Source organism: Biomphalaria glabrata, chromosome 10 (assembly GCF_947242115.1).
Source record: "Biomphalaria glabrata chromosome 10, xgBioGlab47.1, whole genome shotgun sequence".
Lineage (NCBI taxonomy): Eukaryota > Metazoa > Mollusca > Gastropoda > Planorbidae > Biomphalaria > Biomphalaria glabrata.
The window spans coordinates 42,801,145-42,819,145 of NC_074720.1; the positions used below are offsets into that span (position 1 = coordinate 42,801,145).

Below are 18,001 nucleotides of genomic sequence, written 5' to 3' on the forward strand. Positions count from 1 at the left end.
CTGTATTCATAATTCATAATTATGTTTGTTTAATATCTTTCTCGACCCCCTTGCCTGTGTAAACATGTCAATGACCTGTTTTTAATTAAACAGAGTAGATCAAATATTAATTGCCTCGTGAAAGACGTTTAAATGCTGACGTAGGACGTCTAGAATATAACTAGCAATGGTGTAAGTCAGTGTTTCCCAAACTGTGTTCTGCTGAACCCCGAGGGGTTCCACGAGGCCCGAAAAGTTGTTCCACGAGCTACTAGAATCATTAACTAATAGGCCACCACGTGAATTAATCTCTCTTAAAAAAACTAACAAAATGTTTTCGCTAAATACTCAGAATGTGCGAAATGTTCCGTTAAGGAAAAAGTTTGAGAAACACTGGTCTACGTGATTTAGCTGTCACGTGTTGTGGTATTTTCATCAATGGCGGAAAAACTATAAATAGCTAGTTTTGTGGTGTATCCGGTGTAAAGGATACTAATAGTGTCGATAAGCCATGCTATTTAAAAGGTATATATGTGGTGCAAACCAATAAATATTTTATTATTAAAATACTTGGCTTATCAATACTTTCGTATTCAGTACACCAGAGACACTCCTTTATTCTGTACCCCTGATATATACCAAATAAATGTATCTATTTTTAGTTTTATGGAATAAAGGCACATTCCTCGTCCCATATGCTAGGACAAATTTGTACAAATACTCCTTCTTCCCTAGTGCTATTAGAGCATGGAATGGGTTGCCTGAGCTAGCCAGGAAAACCAGTGACTTGGCAGAATTTAAGTCATTGGTTAATATGCATGACTAAATGCATGACGCGTAGGACGTAATCATCTTCTTTTTTGAAGTAACGTCTGTATTATATAAGATAAGATAAGATGGGAATCTATAATGGTCTTACTAGTTAGGATTGGTCTGCCTGATTTAGTTGTCAAATAAATGAAAATACTATTTGCAATAGATTTATGTATTAATGAACAATTTTCATATACAGCTCCCTACATTTGTTTCAGAGGCGGATATACCAGAGCACAGAACCACAGACGCCTACCTGAGTTCCTATCGTCACTACACCGCTCCAAGGGAGGAGACCTATTTGGGCTCCTACCGCGCTTATACTGGGCCTCAGGACGGTTACAACGGGGTGCCCCTGGGGAGCCTTTCTTCACTCAAATATGTAAGATATTTTATGTTGACACGACATGTAACTTACTCTAAAAAATGTGTTATGTAGTGTAGGCGTTCGTTTTGCAAGACTGCCTTACAAACATCACGTTCTGGTAGACGCAGGTGTGAACAGTAAAATGTTTGTAAAATGTTTGACATGTTTCGGATGTTCCGTCAGAGTTGAAGATAGTGTTACTTCCTAGTCCAAACCTCCCGCTGGACGACGTGGGATGGGAGCGGGCAGGGTTTGATCCCTGGACCATTGATCAATCTGAACGACAGTCCAGCGCGCAAACCGCACGACCAGGCAGCCAAGAAGTATTAGGCCTACGTACAACCCGACAGCTGCGCTGGGCGACACCTATTGTTATAGAACGATTGGGCTCGCGCTGCGTCGGTCTCCAATCCCGCTAGGGGGACGATCTTCTTTGTCGAACTTAACGAAGGATAATGTAACAGAGGCGCTCCCCGGAAGCGCTATGACGATCGACTCGTGCGCCGATTCGCCCTCACTGGCATGGAGGAAAGTAGCTGGCAGCAGATGGCCTCTGAAAGACACGGAGAGTTCTTACGAAGGTCTGGAGAACACACATTTGAGAATCAGGTCGGGAATACACATTTGAGACTCAGGTCGGGAACACACATTTGAGACTCAGGTCGGGAACACACATTTGAGACTCGGGTCGGGAACACACATTTGAGACTCAGGTCGGGAACACACATTTGAGACTCAGGTCAGGAACACACATTCGAGACTCAGGTCAGGAACACACATTTGAGACTCAGGTCGGGAACACACATTTGAGACTCAGATCGGGAACACACATTTGAGACTCAGGTCGGGAACACACATTCGAGACTCAGGTCAGGAACACACATTTGAGACTCAGGTCGGGAACACACATTTGAGACTCAGATCGGGAACACACATTTGAGACTCAGGTCGGGAACACACGTTTGAGACTCAAGTGCAGACGACGAAAACTTAAATAGACCCCGGAAGACAACAGCTTTGTCTGCACTAGGTATGGCTCAATATGTAGGTCTCAAGTGGATTTAAGTAGTCACGTGAAATACCCTCATCCTTGATCTTCAGAATCCAAGACATTGCCTAATAAAACATCACAACCATATTCAATATGAACCAAAATAACTTGTATCAGTACCACACAACTATTTCACAATCATATTCAACTTAAGCCAATATGACGGTAAAAATCGAAAGAAAATTCACAGGACAGACATTTGATGACAAAAGAAAAGCTCTTGCCGAATACAGAAGCGAAGACGACTTAAATAAACCAAGATCAATCTTCATAGAAGACCTGAACCCTGACCTGCAACGTCACAACCTGTGGGCAGTGTTGAGGCCTACTTTAACGGTTGGTCTCGAATAGACTCCCCCCCCCCCCCCCCCCAAAAATTCGGCGGACAATGGATCTATCAGCTTTAGTTATGGCGAAATTGTCACACAATATGCAAAAACTGTTGTTGTTTTTTTGTAGTCATGTGAAACACAGCACTCATCCTTAATCTTCGGAATTATAGTAGAAATGAACTTATTTTCATTTTCATTATTATTTCTATGTCGATTCGATGTGTAGCTCTCACAAATATGCAAGATGTATTAAACTAATACAATGTATGATTCGATTTGACATATAAAAAGTAATATATATATATATATATATTTACAACTCACACACCATACATATCCAAAGAATACCAAAAATTAAAAATATTCATATTTTATATGTCACTGAAAAATAGAGAAAAATTATAACGTTCAAACTAGAGTTTTCCCCATTTGGCCAACGAGCTAGTAATTATTTTCCCGGTAATATACATCAACTGTTAAATCGTTAGTGGCCCTTCCAGGTTCCAACCACCCAGATTCAAACCACCCACTTTCCAACTCCCCGCGTTCCAACCACCCACGTTCCAACCACTCACGTTCCAACCACTCAGGTTCCAACCACCCACGTTCCAACCACTCAGGTTCCAACCACCCACGTTCCGACCACTCAGGTTCCAACCACCCACGTTCCGACCACTCAGGTTCCAACCACTCAGGTTCCAACCACCCACGTTCCAACCACTCAGGTTCCAATCACCCACGTTCCGACAACTTACGTTCCAACCACCCACGTTCCAACCACTCAGGTTCCAACCACCCACGTTCCAACCACTCAGGTTCCAACCACCCACGTTCCAACCACTCAGGTTCCAATCAACCACGTTCCGACAACTTACGTTCCAACCACCCACGTTCCAACCACTCAGGTTCAGGTTTGTAAAAAAATAAAAGAAATGCTAATGAAAAGCCCATAGGAACTGACCAGGCTGAGATAACAGCAGACCACTTACGTCGTTGGACAGTCGCTGATGTGTAAAACATCAAATAAACACCTGGCATCCACATGTGACACGGCCACACGCGTATCCCTAAGACAGACTAATGGGCGTCTACTTAACAGTTATTGCAACACCTCCCCTTCCTCTCTTTCAGGTAGCTGATGACAGTACTGTTGGCTCCGAGAGTGGCTTCATACAATATAGACCCAGCAGCCATAGACTGTTATCCATATTTGCAGCCTTCTTCTGTTTTTGTCCTGTGGGGATTGCTGCCCTTGTCTACTCCTGTAGGGTAAGCATAGATTTATGTGTACACACCTTATATCAACTCACTCTGTCTGTCCTTCTAGTACAGCGGTTCTCAACCTTTTAAGCTCGGCGACCCCTTTTTACAACCCCCCACTCTGCCGCGACCCCCCCCCCCCACACACACACATACAGCAATAGAAGAGTAGACAATACCAATCCGTATTTTCGATGGTCTTAGGCGACCCCTGGCAAATGGTCAATCGACCACAAAGGGGGGTCGCGACTCACAGGTTGAGAACCCCTGTTCTAGTACAAATATGAACACGTTATTTCTCCCACACCTGTTCTCTAACCAAGGTGAAACTCTATACAATTATTTACTGTAACTAACAAAACATAAATGAATTTAAAAATCAACTAATAAGTCAATTAACTATTGGTAATTAATTATTCTGTTTGATAACGAAAAACGGGAAATAATTTCTACATTATTGAAAGATATAGTTGTAATTGTAGAGTTCTTTGCTTTGGCTATTTGTTTGTTAAATTATATATATATATATATACATATATATATATATATATACATACATAAATATACAGTGTTGTTGTTTTTTTTAAATAGGTAGGCCCTTCTGTTACTCAGTAATTGAGTGTCCAACTTTTAACTACCAATAAATTAATAATATACGTTAAAATACAAGAAAAGTAATAATGTTCTCTCCACATTCAAAAAGGTGTCGGTACGCCGTATCGGTGCGTACCGTCACAAAAAAAAGACCTGTTTATATATATATATATATATATATATATATATATATATATATATATATATATATATATATATATATGTGTGTATACATATATTGCTTGTTTAAGCTTACTAAGCTTTGTGTTTATTCTAATTTATTAGTAATAGCAAGCAGATGCGACACAAGGGTCGGTGTCAGCCTGCTTGGCCCGCTTATAGCAAATGTGTCAGATTCTTGAAAACGTCTTTCTCTGTATTTCAGGCACAGAGAGCTAAAAAAGACGGGCGATTCTCACGAGCTGGGATTCTGGGCAAGAATGCTCGGGTTTTGGCTGTTGCCAGTATCATCATTGGTGTCGTGCTTCTCTTGGTCATCCTCTTTCTGGTGCTCATGGAAGTCGTGCCAGAGTTTAAAAACAGACACGGCGGAAAGCCAAACTAAATATTTGAAATATTCCATTTTGATATGTATAATGTCTTCAATTGGATTTTTTATCTTCTGCCTTGCAGAACTCAACTCTCTAACCTGTGAACAGTGACGTTTTTTGTGTGTTTTTTTTTACACTAGATCCTGTGTTTAAAATATCATTCAATGTACTGACATCCATTCATCAAATATTATTATTATTTCGCCTTTCTTATGTACAATGTCTTCAATTGGATTTTTTTTATCTTCTGACTTGCAGAACCCAACTCTCTAACCAGTAAACAGTGACGTTTTTGAGGGTTTGGTTTTTTTTACACTAGATCCTGTGTTTAAATATCTTTCAATGTACTGACACCCATTCATCAAATACTATTATTATTTCGCGTTGACTCAACTCTCTAATCCGTAAACAGTGACGTTTTTTGTGGGTTTGTTTTTTTTTACACTAGATCCTGTGTTTAAAATATCATTCAATGTACTGACACCCATTCATCAAATACTATTATTTCGCCCTTCTTATGTAAAATTTAAATATTCTTGTCGCCAGAGATTTATATTTCATTCATTGTTTTACATCCCCCCTCCCCCCGGATAAAAATATAAAGTAATAATTTTGACTATTTCATGAACCTATGAACCTTTCATTTTATTAGGCCTACAAACTATGGATTGCTACCTGGTCGTGTGGTATGTACTCGGGACATGTCGTTTCGACGGTGCCGGGTTCGAACCCTGCCCGACGCAATCTCTCGCCATCCGGTGGGAGGTTTGGGCCAGGAAGCAATAATCTGAAGTAATGACCAAAACGTAGGGTAACGGTGAGGTATTCTCAATGGACCTCATTCACCAATCGTAAATATTTAGTCACGTGACAATATTGATAAAACAACGAAAAAAAAAAACGAATCACGTGACAGCATCTATGGATTGCGTAAACTGTATAGAAGAGATAGAGAAACACGTGGCTGAATGTTGTTTGTTTACGATTGGTGAATGAGGTCCAGTCACCACGGCCGGTTTGTTTATTGGAGAAGTTCACCATAAACTTAGCAATGCCGAGGACACTAAATTGAGCTTCAATGCTGCCAACTATATAAAAAGAACATTTGATTCAGCGCTGCTAAAACGTGTACACAAATTATCATATAACTTTAAAAAAAAACATAGCTTATCAACCCTTCCTATATTCTGTACACCGGATACCACGTGGCTAAATGTTGTTTGTTTACGATTGGTGAATGAGGTCCATTCACCAAGGCTGGTTCGTTTATTGGAGAAGTTCACCATAAACTTAGCAATGCCGAGGACACTAAATTGAGCTTCAATGCTGCCAACTATATAAAAAGAACATTTGATTCAGCGCTGCTAAAACGTGTACACAAATTATCCTATAACTTTAAAAAAAAACACATAGCTTGTCAACCCTTCCTATATTCTGTACCCCGGTTAAACCAAAATGCTTGCTATTTATAGATTTAGCAGGAAATGAGAAGGCTGACACACTCGCCAAGAGTGGGAGAACAAACTCACAAGTAAACTCTGCACTCTATCCAGAAGAAATGAATAAATTAATTGTAGATAAAATAAATGAGAAATGGACGAGCTCCCATCCAAATCACAAGAAAGATGACGCTTACTATAAGCTATCCCGACAAGACCAACGTCTAATCTTTCGACTCAGGACCGGACACAACAGAATGCGACAACACATGTACCGGAAGCTCAAAATTGGAACCAGTGAAATCTGCCCATGTGGAGTATCACCAGAAAATGCCGACCACGTCCTCCAAAACTGCTCTCTCTACCAAGAGGCCCGTATAAGACATTGGCCCCAAATCACCCCAATAGAAAGAACACTATATTTGAGAGCTCCCTGATTTGGAAACCACTGCGCAGTTCATCTCATGTATTGGTCTAGTCATATGAACACTCCAAAATAACAATGAGAACGATGAAGAAGAAGTATGGATTTGCAACCGTGTATAGAAATCTTCGATTCCATGGATGGCCATCTGGTTGTGCGGTTTGCGCGCTGGACTGTCGTTCGGACTTATCGGTGGTCCCGGGCTCAAACCTGCCCGCTCCCATCCCCAGTCGTTCTGCGGCAGGTTTTGGACTAGGAAGTAAATTACCTTCAACTCTGAAGTAACATCCAAAACATGTCAAACATTTTACAAACAAAACAACAACTGATTAATTAAGATAATTTTTCTTTATTTATCTTAGACAATGTTTGGTGTAGAGAGTTCAATTAACGAGTGTAATTAACTTATCCTATCTTATATTGTGAAATACAGACGATACTTCAAAAAAGAAGATGATTACTTCCTACGCGTATCCCTAGGTCAATCAATACATGTTAAGCAATGACTTAAATTCTGCCAAGTCATTAAATTGGTTTTCCTGGCTGACTCATTCCATGCTCTAATAGCACTAGGGAAGAAAGAGCATTTGGAACAAAGAATGTGCCTTTAATTTTATTAGGTTTTGTTTTTGTATTTGAAGATTATGGTTCAGTGTTTTATGTATAATTACTGCATACACACACATAGAAAATACAATTCTAACTTTGCATATTACTATTATTTTTCTTTAAATATTGATATTATTATTATTATCATTATTGTTTTTGGATGTCGGTTGTTCTTTGTATAATTCTAAAATGTCTATATATGTCATGTATCTAGCTTATTTAGATTTATAAATAGCCATTTAGTAGACATTAAAAACAACTTTGATTTCACTTTAATCCTTCGACCACAGACCTTAGCCTATATATATTGTTATAACCCTGCTCTCACGCCGACACTGATGATGCGCACCAACACACCGTTGAACACGAGAAATAGACGATAGATTGATACTAGAGAAAGGGCTATTGTAGATCCGGCGGAAGTGAGATCTGTAGGTTATGGGAGTTTGAGCTGTCTGGGACTAAGATCCGTCCTTCTGGCTACCAGAGAACTGTATTGAGGGACTGGAGCGACCCTGTGAAGTGTGTCGGTGGTCTGTACTAATATTTAGGTAGAAAAGGACTTGTAGAACTCAAGACAAGACTCTCTGTGCCCTGTGACTTGATAGCTGAAGTCCTTGTCTCACTGTGTATTTTATAAATTTAAATAAATACATCGCCTATTAATACCTTCTTTTGTTGTGTGCTTGCCTTATATAAATAAATATGTGATAGATAGATAGATAGATAGATAGATAGATAGATAGAGAAAACGGTTAATGAGCAGGGTTTCATGTGGACAGCACAACGATTAACGGCTTGACTTTCCCCAACTAAAGTCAGGTGCCCATTAGAGTTGAGTGGACTCAGAGCGCTCTAAAAATTCCGAAATTCAAAATCCACTCTACCACCGGGCCTTCACTGATCAATATAACTACTTGAAATTAGTGAACTGAGTACATGGGTACCGGTACAAGTCTTATTTTAGTCATCAACTGTCCACTTCAAAGACGGATGATCGATCAGCCACTTCAAAGACTCATGGCAGTCTGGTCTTATCTTGATAAGCTGTACTAAAAAAAAAATAGATAGTAAAAGTTGGTACAGTCTGAAATGTTTACCATTAAAAGACATAGAGTCTGACGTCAGTGTTCCGACAAACCGGAAATAAGTAAAAAAAAAATGTGACAATAATCATCATTAGAAGCTACCAACCATAGACATTGATAAATATAGACTAGCCGAAGGAAGTAACTTCATGTAACTTGAAAACATGTATATCTATTGTATTCGGATTTCCGAATTATGAAAAATTGCCATAGACATAAATAAATATAGACTGGCCGATAATAGAGTTTTATGAAGCGAAAATTTGTGACTTGCCTTTCTGTGTACTTTATTTATGTCTAGGAGTTTTGTTTAATCTCTAAGACTGAAGATCATGCAATTTTTCAATTTTTCAGAATTCGGAAATCCGAATACAATAGATATACATGTTTTCAAGTTACATGAAGTTATTTCCTTTTTCCAGTCTATATTTATTGATGTCTATGCTACCAACAGTATCGTTGTTAAAGGGGGATAACGCAGTATTTAGTTATACTTGCGCGAATCACGTCCCTGGACGTTTGGGAGACACTGTATTATGTGATAGTGGTGGCACAATGAAGGGTCTCGGATTGCAGAGGCCATACAAAACAGAAGCAGAAAAAAGGGTGATTACATATGCCCAACCTGAGACCACAGCTGTGTATCAAGGATTGTCCTCTTTAGTAACACAAGAAGTTTGCAAAGGGATATATACAATACAAAAACACGTAAAATGCCACAGATGGTGGCAGAGTAGTGAAGTGTTTGGCTTGCGAATCAATGGATCTCGAGTTCAAATCTCGATGAAGACTGTGTAATTATGAATTAAAGCTTTTTTTTTTACTAAACAACTGCCATAAGTTGTGAAAAGTGAAGGCGGTTTGGTGTTGTGCTGACCACATGGCACCCTCGTTAATCGTCAACCATAGTGTTTTTCATGTATAGCCCCATCTGCCCTTTAAATCGCAAAGTCTCAAATGGGGTACTTTACATGTTTTAAAACTGGTCTCACACCTTGTGCCTATATGTATGAGAGCTTGTCTGAAAACTTATATTTTCTAAAAGCATGGCCTATATGTGATGATCAGAGCTTAAACTTAGATATAGTTTAATATTTCGATCTATGTTTTAATGTTTTGTTAGCAGAGTTTTAAGTCAATGATGAACATTCACGCGTAGGACGTAATTATTTTCTCTTTTGAAGTAACGTCTGTAATTTATAAGATAAATGCACTTTTAACTCTGGTAAAAAGATTTTACACGTTATTTCTCCCACATCCTATCTCGGACCAAGATGACATTTGGCACAGTTATTTCTTTTACCTGAGAACACAAGAATCATAAAAACGTTAACCAATTAAATAATTGACTATTAGTAATTTTTTTTTCGTATCGAACAAGGGAAAGAAATTGTACTTGACTGATCTGGTAGTATAACTTGAATCAGCCCCCTATATACGTTGTAGGTCGTCGCTTTCAAGTTTGAAGAAGCTAAAAATAGATAACTATAAAACAGAATTTCATAAGCGATTCTCTAGCGCAGTGGCTATTGTGTTGGCTAGAGTAGGCTTTAGGATGCTTGAGCTCTCGAGTTCGAATTAAGGTATTTCACATTTTTGTTTATAATAGATACATTTTAAAAACGATCACGTGAACAATCGCCCGCATTTAACCCCCCCCCCTTTTTCTTAATTTCCCAACTGTTCCAGGCAAGTGATAGGATCATAGCGTAGTACTGATACAGCTAAAAGCGTGAAATTGCGATCAACAAAAAAAAAAAAGGTTAAAATAGTTCTAATCGCAAAGATGTATTATTGTTAGTCTAGATCTATTACAAATTTAATTACATGAGTCATGACTGATCCATATTTATTGGTAGGCCTACAACTACGCTTAATATAAGCTTTGTTTTTTTAATAGTATTTTATCTACTTTTTTTGAAGTAACGTCTGTATTATATAAAATAAGATAAGATAGCCTATATTTTCTTTTTGACACATACATTAATGCCATATACGAAGAGAGAAATATTGTTCTTGTACATTTAATCTCATTTCCTTTTTTTCCCTAATATTTAATACGCTTCTTTTACATTTTTTGAATTATGGAAGCCCTCTTTAATGTGATGCCATGGGTGACTGCAGAGTTTGGTAGTCTACCGTCGTAAATCCGGTCCTGAGTAGTGCAATAGAACCTTTTGGCTGTGGATCCAAACGTCTGCTGAACTCCTGAGACCTAATGAGCTGTCTCACGACATTTGCTGGTGGGAAAAAAAATCGAAGAGATGAAAAACAATAAAAACAATAATTTGCATTAGTTTGGAAGAATCTGGTTCGTAAGCAGAGACTTGTGTAGGCTATCATGTCTATCTGAACGGCGGGAGCTTCAAATTCAAGTAAATATTTATTTAAAAAAAAACAACGACGTAAAAAAAAGGTAATTTAAAAAATCGATAAAAGTGATTCCTTGATCATACCACTTTCTTAACATTCCGCTAGGTAAACGATTACCAGGTCGCAATCATCAAACGAATCCATTTGAGCAAGTATCAAGAGAGTTTTAAATATAGGTGTCATCAAGTAAACGAATACTAGGTCGTAATCAATCAAACGAATCCATTTGAGCAAGTATCAAGAGAGTTTTAAATATAGGCGTCACCAACTTACCAAGTAAACGATTACTAGGCAGTAATCATCAAACAAATCCATCTTAGCAAGTTAGGCCTATCAAGAGAAGACATTTAAATATGTGCATTTATAAGGTATGCGAAAGGCAGTCCTTTTTTGGTGACCTAAAAGGTGGTCGACGTAACAGAGGCGCCCCACGAAAACGCTTCAAAGACCAGCTTAGGCGTCAACTTTCCTTGGCTGACATAGAAGAGAGCAGCTGGTTGTATGCGGAGCCGGAACGAAACAGCTGGAGGTCACTCACGAAGGCCGCGGGATACACATTTGAGACCAAAAGAAAATCCGCTGCCGAGGACAAACGCAGACGACGAAAAGAAAATCTAAATCGACCACCTGCGGACAATGGTTATGCTTGCCCTGGATGTGGCAAAATATGCAGGTCACAGCTGGGGCTGCGCAGCCACGGGAAATACTGTATTCCTCATTAATCTTCGGACTCGAAGACAAGCCTTATTATTATTGTATAAGGTATCGTTATAGGATCTGAACTGAAGGATCACGATCTCCGTCACTGAGATTCAGCCCAAATACTTAGCAGGTCCCTGGAGTCAAGCGAATGACATAAATTGGGGAAAGTAAATGCGCTTATTGGTCTTTGTGCTTGTTAAATCACTTATATGCCACATCGTACGTCATTTCAACCTCTGACCTTTGTCACGCCTATGTCTACTCTGAGCTAATGCGACCCAGCCGTGGATCCAGCTCAACGGCAAGTCGGGCAAGGAACAGCAACTCAATTAAGTCATTAATCAAAAGAGAAATAAATAAACACATTAATGACTTGATATTATTGCTATGTAAGATCAATATTACGACGAGAAATGACAGGGGAAAAAGGTTGGGCCGGGGGGGGGGGGAGTTTAAACAATTTGCCTTATCAATAACTTTTGGAGCTGCGATAAAGCACTAGTTTCATGCACGGAGTCTGATTTAATAGAGTTACTTCCCTTGAAATATAAACAAAACAATCGATGGTTGTGATGAAAAGAACAACTAATCTAGATTACTAGATTTAGATCTATTTACCATATCATATAATACTAATAATAGTAATTAGATCTAGATTTGAATATAAAATGAAAGGGCGTCAATTTGCTTCATATTTTATTAATATGGTGAGTAGATCTATTCTAGAATGACTAAGAATGATTCCAGTTTCATGAGTTTGTTGTTTGTTACAGTTTGTCACTTTCTGACTTTCATTTGTCACTCACAGTCACAAGTCACAGTAGACTGAGTAGACTCACTCACTTGTGTTTCAACTTTATGAACTTACTTAGAGACTTTGGCAATTTCCGCAATGACGAGACTTTTGTCACTTTAGACTTAGATCTAGAGTTAGACAACTTAGAGTTAAGAGTAGAGTTTAAACTTTAGAGACTGCTGTTAGTAGTGTTAGAGTCTTAGTCTTAGTACTCAGAGTAGTCAGAGGTTCATAAAACAAATACAAAATTTAATAAAAATACTCAGAAAGACACAAAGATAAAGGCACATTTGTACAAAAGCTCCTTCTTCCCTAGCGCTATTAGAGCGTCGAATGGGTTGCCTGAGCTAGCCAGGAAAACCAGTGACTTGGCGGTGTTTAGGTCATTGGTTTATATGCATGACTAAATGCATGACACGTAGGACGTAATCATCTTCTTTTTTGAAGTAACGTCTGTATCATATAAGATAAGATACTACTTACTACACTATGAGTACTATGATTAGTCTGTAATCTATATGAATAATATTTATATTATTATTATTAATAGTATAATAATACTATATAAAATATAGTAGTAGTACTAGTAGTTCTCTAGACTGTACCACTCTAGATTCTAGATTGATTTTTTGAGTCTATTCACTAATTCATCAACTGATTATTAATATTACTGACAAATGAGTTTCCAATCCAGAATCTACTGTCTCAGTCGACTCAGTGACTTTTCAAGATTAACCTTGACTGTACCTGAAACTCACATATATATTTAATCCTTTACACATAGTATAGCCTATATATACATATATATATAACTGTATACAACTGTAAAATAATTAATAGGCTCACCTTTCTCTGTACATTACACACCACCACATGTCCAGTATATGTTAAATTGATTGCATACTTTGTCCAAAGAGATAATTAATAAATTAAAAATCTCTACAAGTAACAGTTTCTGACACTATCACTCTTGTGGATGACACTATCACTGTCATGGATGACATTATCTTTGTCATGGATGACACGATCTCTCTTGTGGATGACACTTTCACTGTTGTGGCTGATGCCTTGTCTGGATTAACTGTGAACACATACATACACATATCCAACTGTATTGAGGATATTCAATCGAATGAATGTGCAATGAAAGCATACAGTATATACTTAATAAATTTGACCTTATTTTATTGGTTCTACTCTGACCAGAGGCATCGATAGTGTGGGTGTCAGCCCCCCCCCCCCCCCTCCATTTAAAAAAATCACTTATAAAATCTATCGTTCGTAAGTTCTTCATTTTGTTTAACAAAGCTAATTACAGAATTCATTACTTGGTACACAACTGTAAGATATGTGCCAATTCTATTTTAGACGTTTTGTTTGATTATCACCATGATCAATACTTATTACTTGCCCTCCCCCCCTTCCCACTAATTTTTTCTGAAGTATGCAGTATTGGAATCATAATCTGTACTAGCATTTGTCAACATTTTTTATCTTACTTTGATTATATTTTTTATTTCAAAGGAAAACTGAGACAGTGCTGTCCCTTGTTCCCTTATAAAAATAAAGAGCTTAAAAAAACACTTTTTCATTAACAGTGCTACTTGTCATTATCAAACCATCCATCTAATCTTATCTTATTTTATCTTTTATGTATCAGTTGTCCCCCATGGTATGAGTGCATTGGTTGACTTTAATTTTAACTGCCATCCCTGTCAAATTATAAAAATTCTAAATTACTATTTTGCTAAAAAAAAAAGGCTAATTAAATCTTATTGTCAGAATTTTTCATATTTAAAGAGTTTTGGAAATGCTAAAGTAAACATTTAATTAGTAATTTAGGATGAGATGAACTTGACCCTGGATACTTGTCTACAAACTGCTGCAACATTCAAGAGTAAAAGAAAAAAAAATCTTGTAATTTAAAGCTTTTGTAGACTCATATCACTGTTTTTTTGTTGGTATTAGAAATTTGTTTTTTTTTTATTGCAGACATGATGGTTCTGGTTTTAATTTCACCAGCCACATTTCTCTAAGACTAAATCAATTTACTAACATCATGAATGGAAATTATTCAGTTTTTTAACTTTAATTTTTGTATGCATTAATTATTTTGGGTATATGATTATAGTTTCTAATTTGGTAGATAGTTAGAATTAAAGATCAATTTCCTTTTGATAATTATAGGCTTATAATCAAGTTTAATGTGACAGGCATAAAAAAATCACTTTCACAGACTTTGGTTGATCTAAAGAAGCCCTGAAATCTAGAACAAAAAATTGCAGCTTTTATCAAAGTTTGAACTGGAGAATGCATGATTCTGCAACTAGGCAATCTATCACTCTGTCACCCTCCCACCTAAGCTAGGTTTTTGAACCTTATGGTGGCCATGTCTCACCACAAATAGATTTACCTATTCATAACTTTTATTTAAACTTTTATTATTTAAATACCAAACAATATTTGCATGACTTACCTGTCTGTTAAGTATGCAATGTTTGGCCAGAATTTTAGCAGCTATGTGAGGGCTAATAAAGAGCTTGTTATCACACTTATTTGATAGTCTTAAGTCAGTTGACTTTGGTGGCAGTGTAAAAGTGCTCCATTGTAACAGTAGTCAATCTTCTCTTAGTTCTACTTGCTATTTATTGTCTGTTTGTCAAATGAAAGAAATATTATATGAAACTCATTGACATCATATTTGTTCCTCTATTTGTATAGCGTCATAATTATACTTTGCGTGGGGCCGAGTGGTAAAGGGCTTCCTAATTGAGGGATCTTGAGTTCAAATGCCACTGAAGGCTGGGGGGGGGGGGGGGGGGGACAAGTTTGGGATGTTTAGGACCCCCCCCCCCCCCCGAGTCCACTCTACTCAAATGGGTACCTGAAATACATCGGGGAAGTAAATGCGTTTGGTCGCTGTGCTGGTCACATGACACTCTCATCAATTTACATCACCTGCCCCAAATAGATTGAAAGGTCTGAGAGGGGTATCCCTTTTTATCTCTAATCATGTATGCCTAAATGTTAGGCATGGTGGGCAAATGCTTTGCTTTCATGAATGACCGGGGGGGGGGGGGGTCATATGTTTGAATCTGGGTGAAAAATGAAATTTTGAACTTAAGGGTCTTTAGGACATCCCAGAGTCCACCCAACTCGAATGGGTGCCTGTCGGTTGCTGGCCACATGACACCCTTCTGCGTCAGAAACAGGTGAGCTTTATATGATCTGATCTGACCCCCCCCCCCTTTTCACTAGGATGAAAGCTCTTTAACTTTTATTTGTATCTATTTATACATATATATATATATTATATATATATATATATATATATATATATATATATATATATATATATATATGTTGGGTTCTTTTTCTTTGCTTGACTTGGCTCATTAGGGGGTTACTTGATTACAATTAAGAACATTTATTACTAAACACACTTCAGCTCTTAACTCCAGCTATCCATGAATAACAAAAACACTTCAATATCAAATAAAGCACACAAAATTATATCACTCTCAAGAAATAATACAAAACACCAATCTAGGAAGCGACCGTCCAACCTTCCTGGACCGGGAACAAGACCTCAGTCACTAACACACTCTCTCGCACATTCAACGAAGACTAAAATCATCCAGTTCATAAGATGTGCAAGACTATTCACATTCATAACTTGGGAGTACATAAACAAGGGGATATAACTATCATACCAAACTATCAAAGTAACATATTCACTCTCGCCATGCCTCCCCCTGACAAAGAGATCTTCCTTATAAATAAATCCATTAATGACCAAGATGAAGTACACAGTACCATACAATCTGTTGAAGGAATTAAAGAATAATTTAAAAAAAAAATTATATGTGAAGTTTGCTGCCTCTTACATTACAAACCTACTCATTGAGTCATTGTTTATTTAGTTAGTTAGTTTTCTAATAAAAAAAAAAAACACACTGCAATAAACTTACTGTTATCTTGTGAAGGCACTTCTAGCTGTCTGAAGTTTACATTTCCTATACTGAAGTGAAAGTTTCTTGAGATCACTTATCTCTATAAAAAAAAACCTGGCATCTGGGATGGAACATAAACGATGTTTCTTTCTACACTGGCACTGAAGGCGTAATGCAAAGACCTTATTGGTTTCCCTGTACATTGTATGCCTTAGGCGCTGTGTAGGCCAGAAGCCCTGGTCTACTTTCGGCCTAATGCCCTCTTATGCCGAAAGCCTAATGCCCTTATATGCTGTGTGTTTACTGCCCTTATATGCTGTCGATCTAATGCCCTAATATTCTTTCGGTCTAATGACCTTATTTGCTGACAGTCTAATGCCCTAATATTGTGTCGGTCTAATGTCCTTATATGCTGACGGTCTAATGTTCTTTTATTCTGTCAGTCTAATGTCCTTATACGGTACGCTATCGGTCTAATGTACTCATTTGCCGTCGGTCCGTTACCCTTTTATGCTTTAGGCATTGGTGAAAAGCATTTAACATACTATGAAATCTCTGTAAATAAACAACACAACAACACACTTTCTAGTATCAACATAGATCTAGATCCACACATTCCGATAAACGCAGAAAATCTTTAAGTATCCAACACCACACCCTAACCAAACTACGCCACTGGAGGTAGATAGTCTCCAAACCAACATGTCACATCGTCAGCGTTGCCGGTATCTCTACATAGTCTCCCGGCCACCAATATATCTTAACCATAAAAATTAAGCCCGGCTTTGAGTTGACGTTGAAGGGTTTCGGCTGATAAAACAATGAGTTGTCGGTTCTTTTATATACACTCCGGTTAATAGGGAACTTGCCTTTTAATCATTGGTCTGAACAAGTAATGTCAAAATACATTTGTAAAAAGTCCTGCTTAATATTCAAATAACTAAACATTCAGATTTTTTTCTATGTCAATAAAAAAAAGGCCAGTATGGCTGGTGTTGACAGTCGTTGACTTATAGTACCAAACTGCTGGTAGACAACTAAACCGTTCTTGGCGTATATATTTTATCTTACAAAACTTAAAATACTTTGATTAACTTCTTTTTTGAAGAACACTTAAGATAACTTTTATTACAATTTAGAAATTTAACTTGAGATGAAATGAAAACAAAATTTTTAAAACAAATACAACTCACAATAAAACACGTCGTTACACTCTGGCTTCCTGGAGTCGTCTGCTCCAATCAATTCATATTTAGAAAGAAAACTTCTAGTCTTTGAAAAATTTAAATAATAAATCTTCACTTTAACTCTTTCTCTCCTAATCGACGATACCATCGTTGATTTTTACCTCATTAAATTAAATTAATGTTTATTTTTTTTTTTAACTTGACTTTGAATTATATAAAATGAGCATGCACTTCCCTTTAATTCTATACCAAATACAAATTTTCTGATAACAAACAACAAAGCTATTGAAGCTTAATCATAATAAGGTATTGAAATAGTAATGAGCAAAATGAAGAATTCCTTCAAAACGTGCAAAAATAATTACGGGGAGAAAGAGTTAAATCGTGGCAAGCACTAGACTTGTTTGCCTCTAGCCCGAGCATCTTGGGATACGAGCCATCGGTACAAAAGGATATAATACTTCTGCTTGGATCCCTTCAAGA

At 37.5% G+C, this 18,001-nt stretch overlaps 2 protein-coding genes and 1 long non-coding RNA gene across 10 annotated transcripts in view; 2 read left to right on the forward strand and 1 right to left on the reverse strand.

Moving 5' to 3' along the window:
• Positions 1 to 5,855, forward strand: part of LOC106059522 (transmembrane protein 233-like) — a 22,638-nt gene extending 16,783 nt beyond the window's left edge. For all 6 annotated transcript variants that reach the window (XM_056045193.1, XM_056045192.1, XM_013217165.2 and 3 more), the window contains 3 exons: positions 1,011 to 1,174; positions 3,674 to 3,811; positions 4,782 to 5,855. In XM_056045193.1, coding sequence (XP_055901168.1) covers positions 1,011 to 1,174; positions 3,674 to 3,811; positions 4,782 to 4,961 — 482 coding nt within the window. In that variant the 3' untranslated portion in view covers positions 4,962 to 5,855. The remainder of the gene's footprint in view (positions 1 to 1,010; positions 1,175 to 3,673; positions 3,812 to 4,781) is intronic.
• A 2,380-nt stretch (positions 5,856 to 8,235) lies between these two features.
• Positions 8,236 to 17,231, reverse strand: LOC129928839 (uncharacterized). Of its 3 annotated transcripts, XR_008780357.1 has the most exons (5): positions 16,350 to 17,231; positions 16,092 to 16,202; positions 14,855 to 15,030; positions 13,225 to 13,459; positions 8,236 to 10,747 (listed from the first exon to the last, which is right to left on the reverse strand). It is a non-coding gene; the product is annotated as an uncharacterized LOC129928839 (long non-coding RNA). The 3 variants fall into 3 exon arrangements; XR_008780355.1 differs by lacking the exon at positions 16,092 to 16,202 and having other exon boundaries at positions 16,350 to 17,217; XR_008780356.1 differs by lacking the exons at positions 16,092 to 16,202; positions 16,350 to 17,231 and adding an exon at positions 15,822 to 16,074.
• LOC106059521 (harmonin-like) overlaps positions 12,138 to 18,001 on the forward strand; it is a 32,861-nt gene continuing 26,997 nt past the window's right edge. Inside the window, exon 1 of the mRNA XM_013217160.2 lies at positions 12,138 to 12,289. Within this exon, the coding sequence (XP_013072614.2) occupies positions 12,251 to 12,289 (39 nt within the window). The 5' untranslated portion in view covers positions 12,138 to 12,250. The remainder of the gene's footprint in view (positions 12,290 to 18,001) is intronic.